The following is a 27,652-nucleotide window of genomic DNA, read 5'->3' as shown; positions in this document are numbered from 1 at the left end:
ATGGGGTGATCCACTTGACAGTGGAAGGACATCCACAAAGCAGAAAGGAGCTCCCAGGGCAGGTGGGCTCTGCCCTGCCCCAGGTGCTGCCAGCCGTGATGTGTCAACGGCCGTATCTTCTAGCATACTCCCATTATCTCCTGTCCAGTGAAACTCCTTAACATGTATTAAAGCTGGGGACACGTGTATTGTGTCACCTGAACCTGTGGAGATACAAGGTTTCCGGTGCTCTGCTAAGGCTATTTTTGCCCCTGTCTCACTGTCCCAGCCTGTGACCCCAGGCCTTGCTGTTTTGTGATGTTCCCCTGAGCACACTTTGGCTCCTCACCCTTTTGTCTCTGGGTCACGCCATCCTCACCAGTTCCCATTCCCAGTCCTTCTTTTGTCCTCTCCCGGGCGTCTGACACTGGCTGGAGACTGGTACATGAAGGAGCCCTGGTGCAGCAATGACTAAGTGCTAACCGAGAGGTCCATGGTTCAAACCTACCGGCCACGCCACTGAGAGGAAGGTGTGGCAGTCTGCTTCCATAAAGATTTACAGCCTTGGAAACCCTGTGGGGCAGTTCTACTCTGTCCCAAAGGGTTGCTGTGAGTCAGAACTGACTCGACGGCAATGGGTTTGGTTTTTTATTTTTTGGCTTAGAGACAAGTATAAGCCTACCCTGGGTTGGTCTTCATTTTGTAGGACAGCTTTTGATGACACCTTTTATTCATCCCTAATGTCACTCACGGTCACATTCCTCATGGTGACGAGGCCCAGTCTCCACTCAGTGGCTGTAGTCTTTTTAAAACATCAGTCAGATTATGTCACTGCTGTCATTGACAAGGAAACATGCCTCCAGTAACATCCCCTTGCAGTCAGCATTCCCACACCAGCCTTCACACCTCGGCCTCACCACACACCGCTGACCCCGCCACCTTTCCTCACCTCACCTCAGGCCCCAGCTCCCCGTGCACCAGGCTTCCTGCTGTCGCGCTCCAGCCACGCCAGCCGTCCTTGACCGTGCCTCACGCTTCCCTTCAGAGTCCACACACGTGCCCTTCTCCTTCCTGTCCCCGGGGAGCTCTCTTTTTCAAACTGAAAGCTTAGTTCACTTCAGAGAGGCCTTCCCTGATGGCTTTTTAGAAGTAGATCTTCATAAAATAGTGGTTTTTGGTTTGTTCTGCATCTGGTATATTTCCTTCATAGCATTAGTCATAATTTGTAATCATTTATGACACTGTGCCATCAGGGCTCTAATAATAATCACAGTTTGTTATTTTTTGTCACCAGGCTGTAAATTTCATGAAATTAGGGCCTAGTCTGTTTGTTTGCTCTTGTATCCATAGTGCCTGTCACGGATTGAATTATGTCCCCCCAAAAATGTGCATATCAACTTAGTTGGGCCATGACTCCCAGTGTTGTGTGGTTGTCCTCCATTTTGTGATTTTGGTTTTATGTTAAGAGGATTAGAGTGGGATTGTAACACCACCCTTACTCGGGTCACCTCCCTGATCCAAGGTAAAGGGTGTTTCCCTGGGGTGTAGCCTGCACCACCTTTTATCTCTCAAGGGATAAAAAGAAAGGGAAGCAAGCAGAGAGTTGGGGACCTCATACCACCAATAAAGAAGCACTGGGAGCGGAGCACATCCTTTAGACCTGGGGTTCCTGCACAGAGAAGCCCCTAGTTTCGGGGAAGATTGACAAGAAAGATCTTCCTCCAGAGCTGACACAGAGAAAAAACCTTCCCCTGGAGCTGACATCCTGAATTTGGACTTCTAGCCAACTTTACTGTGAGAAAATAAACTTCTCTTTGATAAAGCCATACACTTGTATTTCTGTTATAGCAGCACTAGATGCCCAAGACAGTGCCTGAGCCATATTTGGCACTTAGTAAATATTTGTTAAATGAATAAATGAGTGAGTAAGTGGATGAACCAATGAATAAAAGATCCCCTTACAGTCCTAAAGTCCACGAGTAGCCCAGTGGTTTTCAAGCAGGGATGATTTTGCCCCCCAGGGGATGTTTATTTGGCAATGTCTGAAGACATTTTTGTTTCTTATGACTTGGGGAGGCGCCGCTACTGGCATCTAGTGGGCAGAGGCCAGGGATGCTGTCAAACATCCTACAGTGGATAGGACAGCGCCCACAACAAAGAGCTGTTGGTAGGTGCCATGCAGTGAGTTCTGACTCATAGCGACCCTATGTACCATAGAACAAAACACTGCCCATCCTGTGCCATCCTCACAATCATTATGCTTGAGCCCATTGTTGCAGCCACCATGACATCCATCTTGTTGAGAGTCTTCCTGTTTTTCACTAACCCTCTACCAAGCATGATGTCCTTCTCCAGGGACTGTTCCCTCCTGATAACATGTCCAGAGTATGTGAGATGAAGTCTCAATATCCTTGCTTCTAATGGGCAAAGAATTATCCAGTCTTAAATCTCTGTAGTACTGAGGTTGAGAAGCCCTGCTCTAGCCTAACCCCCTCTCTGATGACTAATGACATGGCATACTTTAGTGCTTTTTCTCAGCTCCCCTCCCTCTTCGCAACAGCATTTGACCCTATTGACCACCACAAGGTTTTCTAAATTCCCTGCTCCCTGGACCTCCATGACAGTACTTCCTGCTTGTCTGACCACTCCTTTTTGCCTCTTTGCCCTTAATCTGTTCCATAAGAACATACCTACCTGTCTATCCTGAGTGCATATTCCATTTTAGGCACTCTGATAAGCACTCACCAACATCTTATCTCACTTGAGCCTCACGACAGCCCTATGAGGGCAGCCCTGTTCTTGAGCCTGTTTTGTAGGAAGGAAACGGAAGCATAGAGATGAAATAACTTGCTGAGAATCACACAGCTGGTGAGCTGCTGAGCCAGAGTCTACTTGTATCTCCTTGTAACCTAGGCCATCTGACCCCACAGTCTATGCCCTTCTCCACCACACCTTCCTGCCACTTCTGTGGCTATGCCTGTCACCACTGTGCACATAATTCCTAAATGCACATCTCAAACACAGGCACCTCCAGTCCCACACTGCCTCTGTTCTACCCACCAACACACCTGAGCAGCACTGCCGACATGTGTCAGTTCTGTTCGCTTCCCTCCATTCCCTCTGGAGTGCCCTAGTGCGGTGCTTCTTTGCTATTTGCTACGTGAACTATTTGGTCTGTGCTCCTCGTCCCTGCCTCTGCCCTGTCTGTCTGGAAGACACAGCACGAGTCAGCAGCAGCAGCAGCACAGATATGGTCAAATCCCTGCTTATCGCCCATGGAATGTGGTCTGTCTCCTTCACGGGTAAGCAAGACTTCATTAACCTCACCCACTTGTCCACTCATCTGCTCCCTTTCACGTTCCCCATAGCTGCGTTCAGAGGAACATTTATTCTCCCTGGTGCCTTGACTCATGCAGTTGGCCATGCCTGGTGCATGTTCACATGCTGCCATGCTGAAAGACCCTGTTCTCAGCACCACCGTCTCTGTAAGGCTGTAAGGACGGTGTGGGGCAGTGTCTGCCCTTCTCTAACCCCACCGGGGGAGAAGAACCAAGATCAACAGCCCAAGGCTGGACCCGGTGAGGTGGAGGTCAGACACGCCTCCTCTCTCCGCTGCCTTTACTACTCTACTTCTCTGCTGCGTTCAGCAATTCATTGCAATGACCACACAGAACTTACAGACCATACTGGTGATTCTGGGGTTTATTAGGGAAATAACAGGTACAATTCAGCCCCAGTAACACTCGGAATACAGTTCTTCTATCAGGACAGCCTCTTCCCAGCTGTGCTCACAGGCACACCTCTCCCTGGCTCTAGGTGTCTCCCCAAAGGCACTCAGCTTTCTCTCTGTGGGCCAGGAAGCCCATTGCCTGTCTCCTGCTGCTGGTCTCTCTAGCCAGCATCTTCGAGGTTACAGATTTCTATTTCTCTTTTTTTTTTTTCTCTCTCTCTCTCCTCCTCTCTGCCTGGAATTGGCCCTCTTTTAAGGCAAAACTGAGCGTCCCCTTCGTGGGCTACAATTACCTTATCACACAGTTCCACCCAATCATCTGGGTGGGAGTTACAAGACCATGGCTAGAAAGGCCACACAAATGTAATCAATCACATCACAAAAGCCTCTGTGGCCCTGTTTTCCTGTCTGAAAGTGACTTCTCCTGCCTCTGAATTCCAACAGGTGCTTTTCTGTGCCTTTCCTGTGGTACTTCTCACATGTGCCTTGTAGAAGAGGTGTTTGTTCATTACCTCTTCCACTAACTTTCTTGAAATGAGAAACTATATCTCACTCATCTCTGCATGTTCCACAGTGCAAGAACTGACCAAATGATTCATTCTTTAATCAATTGATTGATTTAGCAAGTATTTATTGAGTGCCAACTATGTGCTAAGCACCATGCCAGGCATGGGGGAAACGATAATGAGCAGAGGCAAACATGGTTTTCCTTGCCTTCATGGAGCTAGTTGAAGGAGACACACAAACAGATGTGACACTAAAGATATGACTTTTGAGGGCCTAATGGAGGATATTAGCCTTGTCAGGAAAAGTGTCGTTGAAAAAATGACACTTGAGCTGAGATCTGAAAGAGTAGGAGTTAACTAGGCAAAGAAAGGAGTGGGGAAAATTCAAATACATAGGGGCTAGCATGTGTGAGCACCCTGTAGACAGGGTCTTCGCTGTAGTAGGTGCTCATAACATGTGTTAGCACCCTATAGATGGGGTCTTCCCCATATTAGGTGCTCATAACATGTATGAGCACCCCATAGACAGCATCTTCCTTATAGTAGGTGCTCATAACCCTGTATGAGCACCCTGTAGACAGAGTTTTCCTCATAGTAGGTGTTCATAGCATATGTGAGCACCCTATAGACAGCATCTTCCTTACACTGTGAGGACCCTGTAGACAGCATCTGCCCCATAGTAGGTGCTCATAGCATATGCGAGCACCCTGTAGACAGGGCCTTCCTTATAGTAGGTGCTCATAGCATGTGCAAGCACCGTGTAGACAGCATCTTCCTTATAGTAGGTGTGTGAGCACCCTGTAGACAGAGTCTTCCTTAGAGTAGGTGCTCATAGAATGTGTGAGCACCATGTAGACGGGATCTTCCCCATAGTAGGTGTTCATAGTCTGTGTGAACACCCTGTAGACAGGGTCTTCCTCATAGTAAACCGAAAAAACCCAGTGCAGTTGAGTCGATTCCAGCTCATAGTGACCCTATAGGACAGAGTAGAACTGCCCTGTAGAGTTTTCCCAGGAGCGCCTGGTGGATTTGAACTGCCGACCCTTTGGTTAGCAGCTCAATAAATACTTAACAAATGGAGGGTTGATGCAAGTCACCTAAAAATACCATTTGGAGAGGCGACGGCACTCTTGTGCCTTCAGTGAGGGTTTTGATTGGGGTGCTTTTTAAAAGGAGAGGAAGTGTTTTGATGGAGCCTTCCAAAATGGCTTCCGGAACAGACCCCGCCTCTCAGCAGACGGGCTGTGCAGGGACTTGGCAGTGCAGGTGTCTGGTCTTCCACCCTTCTCCCTTCCCTTCCCTTCCCCTGCAGCTGCCTTCAGTATGAGATTTTTACCAAATGTATTGTGGAAATGAAAGGAAAAGTGAGATTTGGTATATAAAATGACATCATTAGGAGCATCTTTTTAGGATTTCATCTTTGTAAAGAAAAAAAAAAGGGTGTTTGCACTTCAGAAACCTTCCTTTCACAAAGAGAATATAAAAGAAATCTTCTGATTTTTTTTTAACTTTGTCAAGGTATACAAAAATGAAAATATTTTATATACATTCTTTAACAGAGCACATAATTATACCCCAGGTGAATTTTAAGTAATCCCTGACCTATCGTCTACTTAAACTTAATATAGGTAACTTTATACTTTTAGATGTATTTTATTTGTATGATTTTGGAATATACTAAAATACTTACTCTACTGCATAGTACAAAAACCCAGAAAAAAAAAAATAGTACATAGTACAAAGAAAACCTTATTTTTTAAGTTATCAGTTAAAATAGTTGGTATCATAGATTGAATTATGTCCCCCCAAAAATGTGTCTATCAACTTGATTAAGCCATGATTCCCAGTATTGTGTGGTTGTCCTCCATTTTCTGATTGTAATTTTATGTTGAGAGGATTAGGTTGGGGTTGTAACACCACCCTTACTCAGGTCACCTCCCTGATCCAAGGTGAAGGGAGTTTCCCTGGGGTGTGTCCTGCGCCACCTATTATCTCTCAAGAGATAAAAGGAAAAAGAAGCAAGCAGAGAGTTGGGGACCTCATACCACCAAGAAAGCAGCACCAGGAGCTGAGCACGTCCATTGGACCTGGGGTCCCTCTGCCTGTGAAGCGCCTCAGCCAGGGGAAGATTGAGGACAAGGACCTTCCTCCAGGGCCGATAGAGAGAACTCCTTCCCCTGGAGCCGACACTCTGAATTTGGACTTGTAACCTACTAGACTGTGAGAAAATAAATGTCTTTGTTAAAGCCATCCACGTGTGGTATTTCTGTTATAGTAGTACTGAATAACTATGACAGTTGGCTAACACTAGATGGCAGTGCAAATTTTATTTTCAAAAGTTCCATATTGTCAGCCACAGTAGTCAAAACAGCCTGGTACTGGTACAACAACAGACACATAGACCAGTGGAACAGAATTGAGAACCCAGATATAAATCCATCCACATATGAGCAGCTGATATTTGGCAAAGGCCCAGTGTCAGTTAATTGGGGAAAAGACAGTCTTTTTAACAAATGGTGCTGGCATAACTGGATATCCATTTGCAAAAAAAATGAAACAGGACCCATACCTCATACCATGCACAAAAACTAACTCCAAGTGGATCAAAGACCTAAACATAAAGACTAAAACGATAAAGATCATGGAAGAAAAAATAGGGACAACCTTAGGAGCCCTAATACAAGGCATAAACAGAATATAAAACATTACCAAAAATGACGATGAGAAACCAGATAACTGGGAGCTCCTAAAAAATCAAACACTTATGCTTATCTAAAGACTTCACCAAAAGAGTAAAAAGACCACATACAGACTGGGAAGGAATTTTCAGCTATGACATCTCCGACCAGCGCCTGATCTCTAAAATCTATACGATTCTGTCAAAACTCAACCACAAAAAGACAAACAACCCAATCAAGAAGTGGGCAAAGGATATGAACACACACTTCACTAAAGAAGATATTCAGGCAGCTAACACATACATGAGAAAATGCTCTCGATCATTAGCCATTAGAGAAATGCAAATTAAAACTATGATGAGATTCCATTTCACTCCAACAAGGCTGGCATTAAGCCAAAAAACACAAAACAATAAATGTTGGAGAGGCTGCGGAGAGATTGGAACTCTTATACACTGCTGGTGGGAATGTAAAATAGTACAACCACTTTGGAAATCTATCTGGCATTATCTTAAACAGTTAGGAATAGAAACCATACAACCCAGAAATCCCACTCCTTGGAATATACCCTAGAGAAATAAGAGCCTTCACACGAACAGATATATGCACACCCATGTTTATTGCAGCTCTGTTTACAATAGCAAAAAGCTGGAAGCAACCAAGGTGTCCATCTATGGATGAATGGGTAAATAAATTGTGGTATATTCACACAATGGAATACTATGCATCGATAAAGAACAGTGACGAATCTGTGAAACATTTCATAACATGGAGGAACCTGGAAGGCATTATGCTGAGCGAAATTAGAGGCAAAAGGACAAATATTGTATAAGACCATTATTATAAGATCTTGAGAAATAGTATAAACTGAGAAGAACACATACTTTTGTGGTTACTGGCGGAGGGGGAGGGAGGGTGGGAGAGGGTTTTTTACTGATTAATTAGTAGATAAGAACTGCTTTAGGTGAAGGGAAGGACAATACTCAATACATGGAAGGTCAGCTCAACTGGACTGGACCAAAAGCAAAGAAGTTTCCGGGATAAACTGAATGCTTCAAAGGTCAGCGGAGCAAGGGCGGGGGTTTGGGGACCATGGTTTAAGGGGACTTCTAAGTCAATTGGCAAAATAATTCTATTATGAAAACATTCTGCATCCCACTTTGAAATGTGGCGTCTGGGGTCTTAAATGCTAAGAAGCGGCCATCTAAGATGCATCAATTGGTCTCAACCCACCTGGATCAAAGGAGAATGAAGAACACCAAGGTCACACGATAACTAAGAGCCCAAGAGACAGAAAGGGCCACATGAACCAGAGACCTACATCATCCTGAGACCAGAAGAACTAGTTGGTGCCCGGCCACAATCGATGACTGCCCTGACAGGGAGCACAACAGAGAACCCCTGAGGGAGCAGGAGATCAGTGGGATGCAGACCCCAAATTCTCATAAAAAGACCAGACTTAATGGTCTGACTATGACTAGAGGAATCCCAGCGGCCATGGTCCCCAGACCTTCTGTTGGCACAGGACAGGAACCATCCCCAAAGACAACTCATCAGACATGAAAGGGACTGGACAGTGGGTAGGAGAGAGATGTTGATGAAGAGTGAGCTAATTATATCAGGTGGACACTTGAGACTGTGTTGGCATCTCCTGTCTGGAGGGGGGATGGGAGGTTAGAGAGAGTTGGAAGCTAGCAAAATTGTCACGAAAGGAGAGACTGGAAGGGCTGACTCATTAGGGGGAGAGCAAGTGGGAGTACGGAGTAAGGGTATATAAACTTATATGTGACAGTCTGGCTTGATTTGTAAACGTTCACTTGAAGCTCAATAAAACTTAATAAAAAAAAAAAAGTTCTGTATTGTATCAAGTACTAATTTGACTGGGCAAAAATATAGAAGCCACACTGGTTTTAGAAAACTTTACAAAGCTGGTATAAATGTATCAATTTTCAGTTCTTTAGTGCCTGACAACTCAGTTAAAGATCCTGGTTATAGAGATCCTTTTTAGAAACCCGTTGTTAACTTGCTTTAGTCTTGACAAAGCACCCAGCAAGTGCATGCTTTGAAGGTCTGTTTAGTTCCAGCCACCGCATCCCCTCATTAACTATATGACCCTGAGAAAGTCTTTTATGCCATAAAACCCTCTCTCTTCTCTAAACCAAGGGTCAAGCAAACTAGGGCCACCGGCCAATTCCAGTGCATCGCTTGTTGGTGAATGGTCCACGAGCTACATTTTTTAATGGTTGATACAAAATCAGAAGAGGACTGTTTCATCATCATGTACCAAGGGTCTTCCATGTGTCAGGGACAAGCGCGAAGATGTCAAAAGCCATGCAAGAAAATTACATGAAATTCAAATTTCAGTGTCCATAAGTAGTTTTACTGGAACACAGCCATGCCCGTTCATTTACATATTATCTGTGGGTTCTTTTGCACTATAGCAGTGGAGCTGAGTGGTACATAGACTGACGGGCTGACAAAGCTGAATATATCCAGGGCACTGGGTAGTTCTTTTTAAGGAGCCCTGGTGGTGCAGTGGTTAAGCGCTCTGCTGCTAACCAAAAGGTCAGTGGTTTAAACCCAACAGCAGCTCCATGGGAGAAAAGACCTGGCATTCTGCTTCCATAAAAATTACAGCCTAGGAAACCCTGCGGGGCAGTTTTACTCTGACCTACGGGATTGCTGATTTGGAACCCACTCAACGGCACACAGCAACAACAGTTTTGTACAGAAAACGTTTGCAGATCCCGGCTCTCGCCAGTAGAGGTGATAATCACTCACCAGGTAGCTGAGGTTCAAAAGAGATAATATAATTGAAATGCACTGCACAAAGAAAAATGCACCGGATTTATAAAGAAATTATTGTTTCAAGGTACTGTTCCATAACTTTGCAATCATTTTAAACTTATGATTATAACGGTGATATTAAGGCAGCTCTCCTCAAACAGTGATGCTCAGCTCCCGCAGTGCTCCAGTGTTCCCAGACCACTACGGAACCTACTGCTGTAAGCCCTTTTCCTCTGGCATCTCTCAGTACAGCAGCAGCTGGCCTCCACCTCCCCCTTGCCCAGCTGTAATGGCAGAAAATGCTGGGACTCAGGACTGGGAGACCCGCGGGCCAGTCCCAGCTCTGCCACTCCCTGGCTGTATGGCTGATCATGACACTTTTCCTCTTTGAGCATCAGATGGAGGGATAGCCCCTAAGACTTTCTTGACCAGTTCACCGCCTCATAGAAGCTCAGCCTTTTACTCATTTTGGTGGTCCTAGCTGTTTGCCAGCACCAACACATCCTGAAAACTTCCTGGGTTCCATCGTTACCCCTGTTTTGGTCACTTGGAAGGAGCATGGGCTTTAGGGTTGATCACACCTAAGTTCCAGTCCCAGTTCTGCCATGTATTAGTTATGTGAGTGAGGACAACTTGCTTAACATCTTTGCGCTTGTTCCTGGCCCATGGAAGGCCCGTGGTGTGTGGTAGTTGACTCAGAACCCCACTGGACCTGGGATGCAGTTGGGAAAGATCAGTAAGCCAATATACAGGACCCACTATTTTTTGGCAGAAAGATAGCAATAGACAAATAGATGATTGGATGGGTGGATGAGCCAGGTCAACATGCTAGAGATTGACTTGTCAGCTTTATCATCAAATCTAGGTTGTCAGCCAGAGCTCAGGCCTGTGGGTGAGTAGCCTTGCTGATCCTCTACTCCTGAGTTAGGTAGACTCACTTGTCAGTATTTCTGCTGAACACCTGCAGAACCTGGAGCAGAGGCAGCAGGAACAGGCCCCTTTACAGCATGAGAGACGGGAACAGAGCAGACCCATGCTGTCTAGGCGCAGGCAGATCACAGGGGAGAGGAGAGAGAAACGGGCTGTGGCTACATGCATGCCCTGTTCCTTCTGCCAGTTTGCCTTCTCTCTGACTGAGAGAAGGCTCTTCTCCACGGACGGGCCTGAGAAAGGAGGCTAGAGTGTTACTCTAGAGAAGATGGCTCACGTGGGAACATGAGGACTAGGGGATAAGTGCTACCCCAGTGCCCCACGTTCTCAACAGACGGAGAAGGGCCGAGCTTCCCTTCTCCCAGTATGTGACGGATTGTTTAAGGCCCTTCTTTTTTATTGCTTCCCCCTCCCAATGCAATTTGCCGGCCCTGGCCTGCCCCTCGGAACATTTCGTATAGAGTGTGATCACGGAAGAATTGAAAGGATATATCTAGAAATGCTGCCTTCAGATCTGTGAGGCTCTGTTAGTTTGACATAATAACCAAGCTGTCGTTTTTTTCCAGAATGTGAAGCTCATGCTTGATTGACCCATTTAGTTGTTTTTTTTTTTAATAACGACGTTTTACTAGAGCAGAATAGCATCCAACATAGGTAGCCTCTGGCTGGATCTCTGAATGATTTTAATTAAAAATAATTTCTCCACTCATGGTGCATGTACCTTTTCCACAATATCCTGGCAACAAAACAATGCCACTTGGGGGAAAGCTTTCCTGGTTTCTGTTGTTGTTAACGAAAAAAATAAACATACTGTCAATTTCCAATTTAATAGGTTAATGCACAGTGTATCCTGAAGGAACATCACCTTTTATTTATCAAATTAACCTCTTTCGACCTTTGCAATTACACTGAGCTGAATTTCCATTAAATCACAGTATAAAGTGGGAGGATGTTAGTCTGATGTTCCCGGAATTCTCGTTTATGGGCCTGCTCTGTCCAGGGAACGCACATTCACTTGGAAGTATGTGCCTTTCTGGTTTATTTATCTCTGATCCCTTTAGCCACCATTTCTGATGAGATGGTCTGTGTTAGGGGTCCACGTAAAGCTCCAGGCCCCTCTGCTGACTGCATTCACCCCTCCCCAGAAGAAGAAGAGTCATTAATCCGGTTCTGGAGCTAGAGAGAGGAACTGAACATGCTCACTCAGCCCCCTTGCCTCACTTCTGGGTCTCCTGCCTGAGATCTGGTTATCGCTATGGTTAGCCAAACTTAAAGTAAATGAACAAGATGCTGAGGAGTGTTGGGGTAGGGAAGTACCTCTCTCCCACTCAGGCTTCAGTGAGGGGATGAATAGCCACTCCCCCGGAGGCCACGGCTGCCTTTTGCCCCTCTAACTCTGCACCAGAAGATGTGGAAGTTGGGCAGGGGGAATGGAGAAGAGCAGCCACTTACCTGATTGTTGGGACAGCGAAGCAGCAGCGTGTGCTTAGCACGTCCCTGTGCTCTTGGAGGGGCCGCTGGGTATATGTATTGCCTGCTCATGTGTGAGTTTCCTAGGGAAGGCTGGGGAGATGGTGCCAGCAGCTCTTGGAGGTGGGGGTAGCATTAATGTGGGAGGACTTGTTAGGGAGAATAATTGTAGCTGTATGTCAAAGCTGCATTCTCCAGTTCAGCCTTACTCATTGATTCACTTCATTGAAAAAGTATTTCTTGGTTATTGATTTATCATCAGCCTATTAAATACTTGGTCTTACCGTTGATGACAGGAATACAGCAGTGAACAGACAAAAGTCTTTGCCTTATGGAGCTGACATCTTTTGGGGTCAGACAGACAGTAAACAAAAAGTAAGTAAAATATATAGAATGTTAGAGGAAAATAAATGCTTTTAGGTGGCAGGGTGGAAGAGGGTAGAAAATGTCAGAGAGCTCACAGTTGTTTAAAGGTGGGTCAGGGAAGGCCTCAAGGAGAGGGTAACCTTGAGTAAACACTAGAAGAAGTAAGGGATTGGTCCATGCAGGTATCTGAGGGGAGAACTTCCTAGAAAGAGGGGACAACCAGCAAGTGTCAGGACCCTGAGGTGGGAGTATACCTGGAATGTTCAAGGAACACCAGGGAGGCTGCTGGGGCTGTGGCAGGAGAGACGGGGTGTAGTTGGAGATGAGTTCAGAGAATGGCAGGAAGCCAGATCTCTTTCATTTTCAGCATCTTGTGGCTCTTGTAAGGACCTTGACCTGTACTCTGAAATGACAAGCCACAGGAAGGTTTCGTGTAAGAGACTGATCTGACTGACTTTGGTACAGGATCATACAGCTAGTGTATTAGACTAGACCAAAGAGGGACCAGGCGGGAGCAACAGACCACTTAGGACGCTGCAGTTTTAATCCAGGTGAGACATACGGATGGCCTGGACCACAGTGGTAGCAGTGGACATGATAAGAAGAGATCAGATACTGGAAACGTTTTGAAGGCAGAGCTAACAAGATTTGCTGATGGATTAGATGTGAGCAGAAAGAGAAAAAGAGGTGTCAAAGATGACTCCAAGTTTGGCCTGAGCAGCTAGAAGAGTGGAATTGCCATCCACTCAGATGGGGAAGGCTGCAGTAGAAGTCAGTGGCTCAGTTTTGGGCATATTTGCAATGCCAGTTAAACAGTCAAATGGAGATGTTGAGTAGGCAGGTAGATATATGTGCCTGGAGTTCAGGGAGGTCCATGGTTAAAGCTCTATGTCAGTATAGAGTTGGTATTTAAAGTCATGAGACTAGAGGAACTCACCAAGGGAGGACATACAGATAGTGAAAAGAGATTCAGGAACTGTGCCATGTACTATTAGTCAAAAAATGGCGGGGAACTAAGAGATGCCAACAAGATGATGGAAAGGGAACAGCCAGTGGGGTAAGAGGGAAATAGCAGTGTGGTGTCCTGGAGTCCAAAAGAAGAAAAGGAATCAAGGAGGAGGAAGTGATCAGCTCTCAAATGCTGTGGAAAGTAAGTAAGGTGAGGAATAAGGCAGGCCCCTTGTTTTTAACAACGCAGAGGTCATTGATAACCTTGATGACCATGGATAACAATGGACTGATGAGGATCAAAGCCTGTTTGGATTGAGTTCAGGAGAGAATGGGGGTCAGGACGTGGAGACCTGGAGTGTAAACATTTCTTAAAGAAGTTTTGCTGAAAAGAGGAGAGAGATTGGGCAGTAGCTAGTGGGGGACTTGGACTTGAAAGGTTTTGTTTTGTTTCACAGTCGGGAGAAATAGCATCATGTTTGTATGTGGATAGGAAAGATCCAGTAGAGAAGAAAAAAAAGCATGTTGTTAATAATAACCAATACATACAGTGTTCACTATGTGCCAGACAGGCTAAGTACCGCCTGAGCATACAATTCATTGAAGGTTGATGGTGCAGGAGAGGGGAAGGAGACTTGTCCTTGAGTAGGCAGGAGGGATGCAGTCCAGTGCCAGGTGGAGGGGCAGTTCCGTTATGGCTGGGAGATGAACAGTTCTCCATGATTAGCAGGAGGGAGGGCGGAGCGTGGCCCAGAGGATGGTGGCTGGGCAGTTGTGGTGGTGGGAACTTGGAGGATTTCTCAGAAAAGTGGGAAGCGAAGTCATCACTGAGACTGAAGATGGGGCAGGAGGCATTGGAGTTTTGAGGAGAGTGAAGAAGACAGGAAGGGTCGTCTGTGAGAGTGGGAAGTGAATGGACCAGGCACAGTCAGTTTGCCAGGTGGCATTAGGGGGCCACTTGAGAATGGTGATCATGACCAGCCATGAAGCTGTATTTTGATCTTATCTATCCATTCCACTAGATCCTAAACTCAGCTGAACGAGGGCTGGTAATTAGTGATTCCCAAGATGCCGCCCCCACATGTCTGTCAATTTGTCCTACTGTGGGGGTGTGAGTTTTGCTGTGATCCAACTGAATGTGGAAATTATAGAACAATATCATTAATATCACAAGCAAGCAAAATTTTGCTGAAGATCATTCAAAAATGGCTGAAGCAGTATATCAACAGGGAACTGCTAGAAATTGAGGCCGGTTTCAGAAGAGGATGTGGAACCAGGGATATCATTGCTGATGTCAGATGGATCCTGGCTGAAGGCAGAGACTACCAGAAGGATGTTTACCTGTGTTTTATTGACTATGCAAAGGCATTTGACTGTGTGAATCATAACAAATTACGGATAACATTGCGAAGAATGGGAATTCCAGAACACTTAATTGTGTTCGTGAGGAAACTGTATGTAGATCAAGAGGCAGTTGTTCAGACAGAACAAGGGGATACTGCATGGTTTAAAGTCAGGAAAGGTGTGCGTCAGGGTTGTATCCTTTCACCGTACCTATTCAATCTGTATGCTGAGCAAATAATCTGAGAAGCTGGTCTATATGAAGAAGAATGGGGCATCAGGATTGGAGGAAGACTCATTAACAACCTGTGTTATGCAGCTGGCATGACCTTGCTTGCTGAAAGTGAAGAAGACTTGAAGCACTTACTGATGAAGATCAAAGACCACAGCCTTCAGCATGGATTACACCTCAACATAAAGAAAACAAAAATCCTCACAACTGGACCAATGAGCAACATCATGATAAATGGAGAGAAGATTGAAGCTGTCAAGGATTTCATTTTACTTGGATCCACAATCAACAGCCGTGGAAGCAGCAGTCAAGAAATCAAACGACGCATTGCATTGGGTAAATCTGCTGCAAAGGACCTCTTCACAGTGTTGAAGAGCAAAGATGTCACCCTGAAGTCTAAGGTGCGCCTGACCCAAGCCATGGTATTTTCAATCGCATCATATGCATGTGAAAGCTGGACAATGAATAAGGAAGAGTGAAGAAGAACCGACGCCTTTGAATTGTGGTGTTGGCGAAGAATATTGAATATACCATGGACTGCCAAAAGAATGAACAAATCTGTCTTAGAAGAAGTGGCAGCCAAAACGTTCCTTAGAAGCAAGGATGGCGAGACTGTGTCTTACATATTTTGGAGATGTTGTCAGGAAGGATGAGTCCCTGGAGAAGGACATCATGCTTGGCAGAGTACAGGGTCAGTGGAAAAGAGGAAGACCCTCAACGAGGTGGATTGACACAGTGGTTACAACAATGAGCTTAAGCATAACAACAATTGTAAGGATGGCTCAGGACTGGGCAGTGTTTCGTTCTGTTGTGCATAGGGTTGCTATGAGTCGGAACCAACTCGACGGCACCTAACAACAACAACAAGATGCCACAGTCTCCATCTTCCCTGACCCCAACTCTAAGCGTTCTTTTCTCGTTGCTCCATTCTTCCAGCATTTTTCCATCAGCCGGACTTCCCAGTGGCCCTCTGAAAATTAGGAAAAAACAGTCAGATAAAGTAAGTAAGATCTAAGCAATCAAGTACTTTTTGAGCTCCTGTCAATGTGCAAGCGGTCTGCTACGGACCATTACAGTTTTTAGACCGACCAGGTTTTTACTCTCTGTAAGCCTTGAGAACAAGACGTGGTGAACTGTAGATGCATTGGAGCTGGCCTCAGCCCCGCCTCAGATTGGCGACTGTTGTGCTGAATGTCACAGTGACTTTTGTCTTCCCCTTAATAGATCAAAGAGCTTCAGAAAATGGTCCTTTATTACTTAAAATCTCCTTTAGTTTCTCAAGACTGTATCAGAAAATGGTTCAAAGACCATTTGCCCTGGTTTCTTTTTTCAAAACAAAGTGTGGGTCATGGAACATTTAGTCTCAAGAGCATTACTTCCGTCCTTGTGAATTACACTGAAAGGACAAGTATTAATAGTGGTTTCTTTCTTTGTTTCTTTCTTTCCTATCTCCAGTCTCTTCCTGCTACGTTTCATGTTTCTATTACTGTCTCCTGCTCAACCAGGCCCCAGATCTCAAGGTCAGCACTGATGATCCTTGGCCTCCAACATCTGCTCTGTTCTCGACCATTTTATATCTCAGATCCATCCTCTCTTTCCAGTCCTCTGCGACCACCCATGGAAACCCTGGTGGCGCAGTGGTTAAGAGCTTGGCTGCTAACCCAAAGATCAGCAGTTCAAACCCACCGGAAGCTCTTTGGAAACGCTATGGGGCAGTTCTACTCTGTCCTCTAGGATCACTATGAGTTGGAATTGACTTGACGGCAATGGGTTTGGTTTGGGGGGTTTAGCTGTCACCCATGCTCTGCTATCGCACCTTTCTTAAATTTCAGCTCAACAAAATTTGCTGAGCATCTGTTATGTGGTAGTAGAGAATACAGGAATGGATAAGACAAGGTCCCTGCCTAATTTTAATAGCCTGTCCCCTGGTCATTCGCCTCTGTTCCATATAACATGGGTCTTCTTCATGAAGCACAGTTCTTCCACTGGCTACAGAACAGAAGTCCTTTGACTAGCACCAGAGGCCTGTCAATCATTCATCCCGTCTACCTACCCAGGGCTCCCAGACAGGCCTCCCCGTCCTGTGCCCATTCCATGACTTACACAGAACTCTGCTCCTGCCTCTCCCAGCTCCCCGCTTCCACCCCTTTCAAGATTTAGTCATAGGTCACCTTCCTCCTGATCAACCAGTGGGAAATAAACATCCCGTTTTCCAAGCTCCCCTTCTTTTTATGAGGTGAGAAGCGGCCCAGGGTGGGGCTTAAGAACATAGACTCTAGAGCCAGGCTGCTGTGGTTCAAATAATTGCTAGCCGTGTGACCTTGGGCAAATTACTTAGCTTCTCTGTGCTTCAGTTGCTTCATCTATAAAATGGGGATTATAATAGTACCCACCTAGTAGAATTTTTGGAGTTAAAGGGGCAAACATAATGGAAAGTACTCAGAAGGTGAAGAGTGTTAATATATGGAAAATGTTACATAATCGTTAGCCTTCGTTTTATGATATAAACATATACACAAGTCTGTGGGTGTTACCTGTTGTCATGTAGTTTGTTGAGAATAGGGTCTGTGTTTTGCTCATGTCTGTAGCTCAGACATTAACAGACCCATTACACAGTGTACGCTGACAAGATATTATGGGTGAGGTACTATTCTTGCCTGTAGTGTATGCCAAGAGGACATTATTAATCTGTCGATTTCATATTTATTGCAAAAATAAGGTTGTAATCTTTAGCTGTTGGCCATACTTTTTCAGTAACCTTTGGGGAGGGTGTAAAATGATTTGTGTTACTCTCCCTTCTTCTCTATCCTCAGAAAATAGCTGCACATTAAATCAGCAGGCAGAATGTCAGTGATATTTTGTGATTTTGAACTTCCCCTTTCTTAATAAAGTAATCAGCCAAATACTTAAAATAAGTACATTCCTTTGAATTGCTGAGCCAGTGAATAAACTTTTACTACCCAGTTTTTCCCCTCCTTTCTCCCTGAAGACTAATCTAAGCCTGTACTTAAAAAAAAAAAAAAAAAACTTAGGTCCCTATTAATTAAATCTAATGTCTAAATAGAAGTTTGTAATAAAATTATTCCTGTGTACATTGTAAAGGAAATAAGATTAAATTTTGATAAATGGTTTCTGGGTTTTTAAATGTATATATGCACGTTGTATGCATGTATAAAATGCAGATGAGGATATATTTTTGAAATTATTTGCCAGATAATCTTTTCGAAATAGTACTGATTTTGTTACTGTGATATTTAGTTTGAGGCCAGGCCACCAGCAAACATTCATTACTTTTGGTAAATGTGTTTCAAATGCCAACAAGTATCTGGTGCTGTTTTTACAATACCACAGAAAGACGAGCCTGAGCCCTTCTGCCGCTGCCCCGTCTGCTCATCGGTGATGTCCCAAACAGCACCTGCAGTCATTGGCCCCGCCCCGTAGCGCCTTCCCTTCCAAGCCTGGGCCTTTTCTGTCTTCTCATCTTGACGTGCAGTCACGTGGATCAGAAACTTGGGGCTCATCCTGGGCGGCCCCTCACTTGCTTCACACCCTGTCAGGCCCTGTTCCCTATTACATGTCTGTCCCCCTCCGCTCCGCACTGACAGGGCCCCGGCCCAGGCTCTCATCCACTCTCCCTGGGCTCTGGCAGTGGTCTCTGCACTGCTGTGGAGGCCCCTGGGGCCTGCTCTCCTGTGCCTCCAGGTCGCCCACCACAGAGGAGCCTTTACAAAATGCAGATCCCTCTGTTTAAAGTACCCCAGTGGCTGTCCCCCCGTTGCCTATACCAGTGGTCCCCACTTTTTGTAGTGCAGGGACCTCTTTTTACTCGATTAAAAAAAAACAAAGCCAAACCAAACCCACTGCCGTCGAGTTGATTCCAACTCACAGCGACGCTATAGGACAGAGTAGAACTCCTGCGTATGGTTTCCAAGGAGTGGCTGATAGATTTGAACTGCTAACCTTTTGGTTAGCAGCCAAGCTCTTAACTACTCTGCCACAAGGCTTTTTTTACTTAATAAAACCAAACCAAACCGTGGAGTTGATTCTGATTTAGTGACCCTATAAAGGTTGTATTTTTGGAGAACCTGTTCATATCGGAGAAACAGCTGTTGTAAGTTCAGTAACGGTTTTTAATAAATGTGCACTTAACTCATCACAACACCACGTACGTTCATTTGAAAATGAGCACACACGTATGCTAGAATGTGGGTGACGTGGCGTGGGGTTCCCCGAGGTCCAGACCTAGATGCTCGGTTTGCACGGGACAGCCTGCTCTACTCCTGCCTCCCTTTCGTTCCCAAATGTGTCCTGGTGTGGACGATAGAACGTGTGGTCTCACTGAACTGTGTGTGTGAAGATTGTTGAAATGGCACGTTTTGTTACCTGTATATTTACCACAATGAAAGAAAGTAAGAAAACAAAAATGCAACATGAGATTAAGTTATGAAGCATAAAAATAAACATCCATGAACCCACAAAAAACCCCACAAATACACATACACACACCAAAAAACATGCGATCATCATAACCGTGACCCATAGGTTGGAAATTTGCAGGAAACCGTGGTGGCATTGTGGTTAAGAGCTACATCTGCCAACCAAAAAAAGGTTGACAGTTCCAACCCACCAGCCGGTCCTTGGAAACTCTATGGGGCAGTTCTGCTGGGTCGTATAGGGTCACTAGAAGTTGGAATCGACTCAATGGCAACAGATCTGTTTTTTTGTTTTTTTTTCCTCCCACTACAAGGAACCCTGGTGGCTAAGTGATTAAGTGTTTAGTTGCTAACCAAAAGGTCAGTGGTTCAAACCCACCTGCTGCTCCGCAGGAGAAATATGGCAATCTGCTTCCATAAAGATTACAGCCTAGGAAACCCAATGGGGCAGTACTACTCTGTCCTATAGTGTCGCTATGGGTTAGAATCGACTAGACGGCAGTGGGTTTGGCTTGGGTCTTCCTCCACAGTCCGGTGTGTGGAGTGCTTCCTCTCTGCCTGGCACCTCCTCTGCACAAACTGAGCACTCCCTGCTCTGGGGCCCACTGTCCACTAACGTCACACCGTCCTTCCCTGCGTTTCCTTGTACCCCATTATGTGTCACTGTCCCCGCAGCACAGTCCATACCGTATGGGGGGATCAGAAGGAGTCTATTCAGCCCTGTGCCCCAGCCCCAGCACAGCGCTGACACAGGGGAGATTTAGTGCATGAGTGAGGGACGCAGGAGGATTGAGTGAGTGAGTAAAACACGCGTGGCTCTGAGAATAGCCTGCGGCACGTACTGCGTGCTCACCTAATGCTAGACACGTGTTGGACACATTTGGGGGAAACAGATGAGAAAGTCCCAGCTTCCATGAAGCTTGCGTTGTAGTGGGAAGACATCGACATACCATTGCTGTCGAGTGGATTCCAACCCATAGCGACCCTATAGGACAGAGTAGAACTGCTGCATAGGGTTTCCAAGGAGCTCCTGGTGGATTCAAACTGCCAGCCTTTTTTTTGGTTAGCAGACTATTTCAGGGAATAATAAGTGCTGTAAAGAAAAGGACAGCAGGTTCGGAATAGACTGCGTTAGAGCGGTCATCTGGTGTGGAACTTCCCAGCCGCACGTCACAAAGCACAGTATAGAAGGGTGCTTTGGAGCTGAGAGCCAATAGCTTAATAACCAGCACCCGTCGCTGTCGAGTCGATTCTGACTCATAGCGACCCTATAGGACAGAGTAGAACTTCCCCATAGGGTTTTCAAGGAGTGGCTGATGGATTCGAACTGCCCACCTTTTGGTTAGCAGCTATAGCTCACTGTATCTCTTAACCACTGTGCCACCAGGGCTCCTGGCACTGGCGGGTGGGCACAGGGCAAGGTCATGAAGCCAGCCCTATAAGTCACTGAGCAGAGCTGAAGGAAGTGAAAAAGCCAACATCTGCAGGCAGGATGCTCCAGGCAGAGACAGGAACATGCAAGCAAACTGGGGGACAGCATGGAGGCCAGTGGGGCTGGAATGAAGGAGGGAGCGGGTGGCAGGAAGTGAGGTCACGGGTGGGCTGGGGCCATCAGGACTTCGGATTTCATTCTGAGTCAGAGTGGGTGGCCAGCTGGGCTGGTGGGCAGGAAACAGTGATTTGAGTCTGTGCATACATAGTCCCTCCTCACTTGATATTTTGTGATTCTAAATTTCAGCTGTGAAGTCCAGAGTGTTTGATTAGGCTAAATGGCATCACTGTTAATAGTGCTGCCCCTCCCACCCAGGTGTTTCGAAGATGAGTGAGGTAAAAGACTATCATATTTTGAGCTTTAAGGTGCTGCATTACTGAAAGTGAGCGCCCTTACTAGCTTGGTGACCTAATATCGGGATAAATGAAATTTGTTTCTGAAAGCTCTCAGTGTGAGTGTCGAAGACTGCCTGTCAGCTTGGGAAAATGACGGCCTGAAACAGCTCCTCACATAGAGCTCCAAGCTCTGTCTCCATGTCATTCTCCACATGGCACCAGGGCAGACTTCTAACGAAAACCTAGCGCCGTCATTGTGTTGTGGAAAACCCCTAGTAGCTGCCCCATTATTCTCAGAATCAAAGCCTGCCTTCCTCTTCTGAAGGCCCTGTTGCCTCTCCATCCTCACCTCACTGGATGGCCTGCTTCCATGTGATCTGTGCAGCAGGCTTTTCTGCCTCACAGCCTTTGTATGCACTCGGTCCGCTATCTAGATTGTTCTCCACTTCTTAGCCTGGCCTGCTCCTGCTCATCCTTCAGTCTCAACTTAAATGTCACCTCATCAGGGAAGCATTTTCTTCCCATCATGCCCACTGAGACTACACTATGTTGTCATTTGCTGCTGCCCTTTATTCTCTCTCTCTCCCTTTTTTTCTAGCCATATCATGTCTGAATACGGGAGAATGACAGACACAGAGCGAGATCAGATAGACCAGGATGCTCAGATATTCATGAGGACCTGTTCAGAAGCCATCCAGCAGCTGAGAGGAGAAGGTACTGTGCTCTGGAAGATGCAGACAAACAGACAACTGTGGATATGTTCAGTAGTTAGACAAGATTCAGGTGGTGCAGCCCGTTAAAATTCCCTCTTGGGTTGTATTTAGATTTAGGTTTTAAAACGTTAAAATCTTCTGTTTCTTGATTAGTGTTTTCACTTAAGCTATTAAATGCTTAATGAAAAGGATCTGTATGTGTGTGTGTGTGTGTAAAACAAAGGAGAGGCAGGAGATGGCAAAGACCTTTCCAAACAGAGCCAAAAATGTATTAAGGGACCAGGGACAGCTTAGAAATGGCGCGTACCTGTGTTCTGTTTGCCATTTAGTGGATGAGGATGGCAGAGGGTAATCTAAACGCTGCTTTTATTATTAAAGTAACTTGAGTATTGAGCCCTTGTGGTTAGCAGGAAGACTCGGGGGGCCACAGCTGCTTGGGCCACACCCCAGCTCTGCCAGCAGTCCCATGTGGCCTTGGGCAAGTCACTTCATCTCTCTGGGCCCCGGCCTTTTTTAAATTTATTTTTTTGTGATGGAGACAATTATAGGCTCTATCTCTTAGGTCTGTTATGAGGATTAAGTTAAATTTTGATGGTGTGCTTAAAGCCATGCCTGGCACACAGGGTGGTTATTGTTACCTCCCTTTCCTAATTGTTACTGAGACACTGAGACGGGGTCCCAGGTCATGTACCTTCCTTGATTCTCTGATTTTCCTAGGAAGATGTTGTTATTGTTTAGGTGCTGTCAAGTCGATTTTCCGACCCATAGTGACCCCATGTGACAGAGTGGAACTGCTCCATAGGGTTTTCTAGGCTGTAAACTTTGTGGGAGCAAATCGCCAGGTCTTTCTTCCACAGAACTGCTAGGTGGATTCGAACCACCAACCTTTTGGTTTGCAGCTGAGTGCTTGACCATTGCACCACCAGGGCTCTGTCAGACAGATATAACCTGTTGCCACTGAGTTGATTCCAACTCATAGTGACCCTATAGGACAGAGTAGAACTGCCCTATAGGGTTTCCAAGGAGCGGCTGGTGGATTCAAACTCCTAACCTTTTGATTAGCAGCCAAGCTCTTAACCACTGCACCACCAGGGCTCTACTAATTAAAGAAAACTTGGAGGATACAGAAAAGTAGAAAGAAACACATTAAATAATATAGAGTTCAGACCTGCCAGCTGCTGCTGTGCTCATGACACAGACTTCTGGTCGTGACACTTTCCTTAGAGCCCTGATGGACTGCTTTGAGAGCCATAGACGTTCTTGCCAGAAAAACAGACACACACACCGTTGTCGATGGAGCCCTGGAGCCCCCACATGAATCCCAGCGTAAGCAGCGTATCGCAAAAACCTAAATCTTGCCCTCTTCCTTTACATGCGTACGTAGAAAATACACACGACCGTTAATAAAACTAGTAATTACGCACCAAACCACGTGGCCTTGGGCTCCTTATAAACCCCAAACCTTCACAGGTAAAACAGGATAGTTAGAATTGCCTTTGGGTCTGCTGGATTGTTAGCAGCAGCATATGTAATGTAACAGCAGGGCGCCCATAGGCTCTCAGTAAATGGTAGCTGTCTTCCCAAATCAGGGATACGGCTTTAAGAATGCCTGGTAGTTCACAGGAGAAAGGTACGCTGTGGCTAGGAGGAGCAAGGAAGATGTCCCGGAGGAGGTTTGACTCCGTGTCTCAGGCCCCACCGAGTGTGAGTGGGTGAGGCGAAGAACAGCATAAGCTCAGGCAGGGGGTGTGTGTGATCTGAGTTAATCTGAGTGCATTATGTGAAGGTCGGTCTGAGCATCGGACACTTTTGATGCCAGCGGGGTCAGCACTCCAGAATCGAAGTAATAAACCATAGATTATTTGACCATTGGTTTTCTGCAGATTGACTCTCCCACTTTGGTGAAGCCTGATAAATCTTGCTCTTTTAAACGTGTAGTCACTTGACACAAGACTTGTTTTATAGCTGTATTTTTAAAACTACTTTAAATAGAGCAGCTGTTCTGAGGAAGCGGATGAATTGTCGTGTGATATAACTGGCCACAAAGGCCTGAATGGCGTCCTTTTTTGTTACAGCCCACAAGGAAATACATTCCCAGCAAGTGAAGGAGCACAGGAGTGCCGTCCTGGAGTTTATCGAAGACTACTTAAAAAGTATCTCATTTTCTCTTAAAGGGCAAATATAGCATCCCACAGTGGGTGTGATGCAAAATTTTTGTTTTGCTTGCTGAGAGCTATAAGTCTTACTATATTTAACTATCCCTTCACCTGAGAAGCGGTTTTAAACGATGTCTTCCGGTATTTTCCCCTGCAACAGGAGTGTGTAAACTTTACTCAGAACAAAGAGCCATCCGAGTGAAACGTGTGGTGGATAAGAAAAGACTGTAAGTATTGTCTCTTAACTCAAGCCTGTTGCCATCGAGTCGATTCCAACTCATAGCAACCCTATAGGACAGAGTAGAACTGCCCCACAGAGTTTCCAAGGAGCACCTGGTGGATTCGAACTGCCCACCTTTTGGTAAGCAGATGTAGCTCTTAACCCCAATGCCACCAGGGTCTCTCAGTGGGCCTTAATTAATAACAGCACCTGAAGTTGCTGGCACACTTACGCTGTGCAATGTACTGGGCTTGAATATCTTCATAATTGTTGTAGCTTGTGCTTATTGAGCACCTACTATGTGCCAGGCACCATGCTAGACACTCTAGCCTATTAACCTCACAGCGACCCCACGAGGTAAGTGCTGTTCTTCTCTTCCTTTTTACAGATGAGGAAGCTGGGGCTCAGGGAAGTTAAACGACTCGTCCAAGGTCCCACAGCCAGGAGATAGCAGAGCTGGGGTTTGAGCCCCTGCTGTGGGCCCAGAATTCATGCAGTTGCCCATTTTGTCTTCTTAATAACCCTTGAGGCTGGTTGAGTTTTAGACATGTCACTTGGGGCTCTCTGACCCCCACGCCCCTCCTTGTCTCTGAAAGGGTTCCTGAGGGAGGAGCTAGAGCACAGCAGCCCTGTTCCCCTGTGATACCTTCCTCAGATCGTCTGCGGCATCCCTCCCTCATCGCACAGCATTTACTCAGTGCCAGTGCTCTGCGTACATACCTGCTTTAGTCCCCACCACCCTTTTAGGGCAGGTGCTGTTACTAACTCCTCTTTGCAGATAAGGGTGCTGAAGGTCTGGCAGGTTAGATGACTTGCCCAAGGTCACACAGCCAGGAAGTGACAGAGCCAAGCTTCAGTCAGTCAGGCCACCAAGCGTGGAGCTCACTCCAGCAGTTCCCATGGCACCTATCTGTCCTCCTGCCTTTCCCCCCTTCCTGCGGCTCCTGAGCACAGGGACTGCATCCTCACAGCGCTGCTTCCCTTGCAGCTATTCAGTCAGTCCTCGAGATAGAACAAGCAAGTGATGAGCGAGCAAACGAATGCTGGGTCCAGGCTTCAAATCTAGACCATTTCTAAACCAACTTTGAAAATATTATAGCATGCTTTTCAGAAGATAACATTACCTAATTGTTCTGGGACAAATTTTCTTAATTCTTGTTGTGTTAAGAGGTCCCAGGACTCAGCAGATAGTTGTACTCACAGCTGTGATTTCTTTACAGTGAAGGGATAGAGCAAGACCAGCAGAGGGAAGGGGCACATGGGGCCGGGTCTGGGGAAACCAGGCCTAACTGTCTAAGAGTTCTCTACCCATGGAGTCACACAGGACTCGCTGAACTCCCCCAGCAGCGAGCGTGACAACACAAGTGAGATTTTCTACCAGGGACGCTCATTAGAGACTCAGTGCTCAGCGTCTTCACTGAGAGCTGGTCACGTAGGCATCTCCTGCCTGGCATGTGGCAACATTCCAAACTCCCAGATGGAGAGCAGCTGTTCAGCATAAACCACATTGTGTACACAACAGTTTGGCCTGGTGAGCCACTCTTATCAGTTAGGATGATGAGAAGCCTCCTGAAATCCACGTTCTCAGATTCCAGCTGTGCAAGCAGGCCTTTCTAAGGATAGTGGTCTCAGACCTGCTACCTTCACCCTTTTCTGCTCACTTGGGAAACCGATTTGAAATTGTAGATGCCAACAAATAGAAGCATTGTGGCCAGTAGTAAGTAGATCAAGTCATCTGTCAGCAAATATTCTTATGCTGTTAGGTGCCATTGAATCAGTTCTGACTCATAGCGACCCTGTGTACAACAGTACGAAACATTGCCTGGCCCTGCATCATCCTCACAATAGTTGTTATGCTTGAGCCCATTGTTGCAGCCACTGTGTCTATCCATCTCATTAAGGGTCTTCCTCTTTTTCACTGACCCTCTGCTTTACCAAGCATGATGTCCTTCTCCAGGGATGGTGCCACCTCATAACACGTCCCAAGTATGTGAGATGAAGTCTTGCCATCCATGCTTCTAATGAGCATTCTGGCTGTACTTCTTCCAAGATAGATTTATTTCTTCTTTTGGCAGTCCATGGTATATTCAATATCCTTTTCCAGTACCATAATTAAAAAGCATCAATTCTTCTTTGGTTTTCCTTATTCATTGTCCAGCTTTCACATGCAGATGAGGCGATTGAAAACACCATGGCTTGGGTCAGGCACACCTTCGTCCTCAAGGTGACATCTTTGCTTTTTTAATACTTTAAAGAGGTCTTTTGAGGCAGATTTGTCCAATGCAGTGTGTCATTTGATTTCTTGACTGCTGCTTTCGTGGGTGTTGATTATGGATCCAAGTAAAACGAAATCCTTTACAAACTTCAGTCTTTTCTCCGCTTATTATAATGTTGCTTATTGGTCCAGTTGTGAGGATTTTTGTTTTCTTTATGTTGAAGGCTGTATGTAGTCTTTGATCTTCATAAGTAAGTGCTTCAAGTCGTCTTCACTTTCAGCAAGCAAGGTTGTGTCATCTGCATAACACAGGTTGTTAATGAGTCTTTCTTCAATCCTGATGCTCTGTTCTTCTTCGTGTATTCCAGCTTCTCGGATTATTTGCTCAGCATACAGAATAAGTATGAACAAGTATGGTGAAAGGATACAACCCTGACGCACGCCTTTCCTGACTTTAAACCATGCAGTATCCCCTTGTTCTCTTTGAACGACTGCCTCTTGGTCTAAGTACAGGTTTCTCAGGAGCACAATTAAGTGTTCTGCAGTTTCCATTCTTCAAAATGTCATCCGTAGTTTGTTTTGATCCACACAGTTGAATGCCTTTGCATAGTCAATAAAACACAGGTAAACATCTTTCTGGTATTGTCTGCTTTCAGCTATGATCACCTGACATCAGCAATGATACCCCTTGTCCTCTTCTGATTCTGGCTTGAATTTCTGGCAGTTCTCTGTCAGTGTACTGCTGCAACTGCTTTTGAATGATCTTCAGTGAAATTTTGCTTGCCAGCAAATAGTTACTATTTATTGTATAAGGCACCAAAAGGGTTGGCACAGAGAAGAAGTAGATAAACCCTCTGCCCTCAGGAGCTTAGAGTTAGCTTCGGTGCTACGTACACATGAAAAATTAGCCCGCTTCCTCAGGATAGAAAGCATAATTGGTGAGGCCGGTAGCACGATCAGAGGGGATAGAGTGCGATCTAGTGACAGAGAGGAGTGCCCAGGAGCTCAGAGTCTGCAGCCAGACAGCCTGCATCTGAGTTTTGGTTCTGCCACTTACCAGGTATGTGACTTTGGGCAGATTGCTTAACTTCTCTGTGCTTTAGCTTCCTCCCCTGTAAAAC

At 45.8% G+C, this 27,652-nt stretch overlaps 1 protein-coding gene across 2 annotated transcripts in view; it reads left to right on the top strand.

The window, feature by feature from the left end:
• STX18 (syntaxin 18) overlaps positions 1 to 27,652 on the top strand; it is a 140,775-nt gene that overhangs the window by 84,883 nt on the left and 28,240 nt on the right. For both annotated transcript variants that reach the window (XR_010322168.1, XM_064286085.1), the window contains exons 3-5: positions 21,826 to 21,941; positions 24,016 to 24,093; positions 24,257 to 24,323. Coding sequence is in view for 1 of the 2 variants with exons in the window: in XM_064286085.1 (XP_064142155.1) it covers positions 21,826 to 21,941; positions 24,016 to 24,093; positions 24,257 to 24,323 (261 nt within the window). In the remaining variant the exon portion in view is untranslated. The remainder of the gene's footprint in view (positions 1 to 21,825; positions 21,942 to 24,015; positions 24,094 to 24,256; positions 24,324 to 27,652) is intronic.

The sequence above is a fragment of the Loxodonta africana genome, chromosome 5, assembly GCF_030014295.1.
Source record: "Loxodonta africana isolate mLoxAfr1 chromosome 5, mLoxAfr1.hap2, whole genome shotgun sequence".
In the NCBI taxonomy this organism is placed as follows: domain Eukaryota; kingdom Metazoa; phylum Chordata; class Mammalia; order Proboscidea; family Elephantidae; genus Loxodonta; species Loxodonta africana.
Note: the sequence above shows the minus strand (reverse complement) of the source record. Positions and strands in the feature narration are given on the sequence as shown.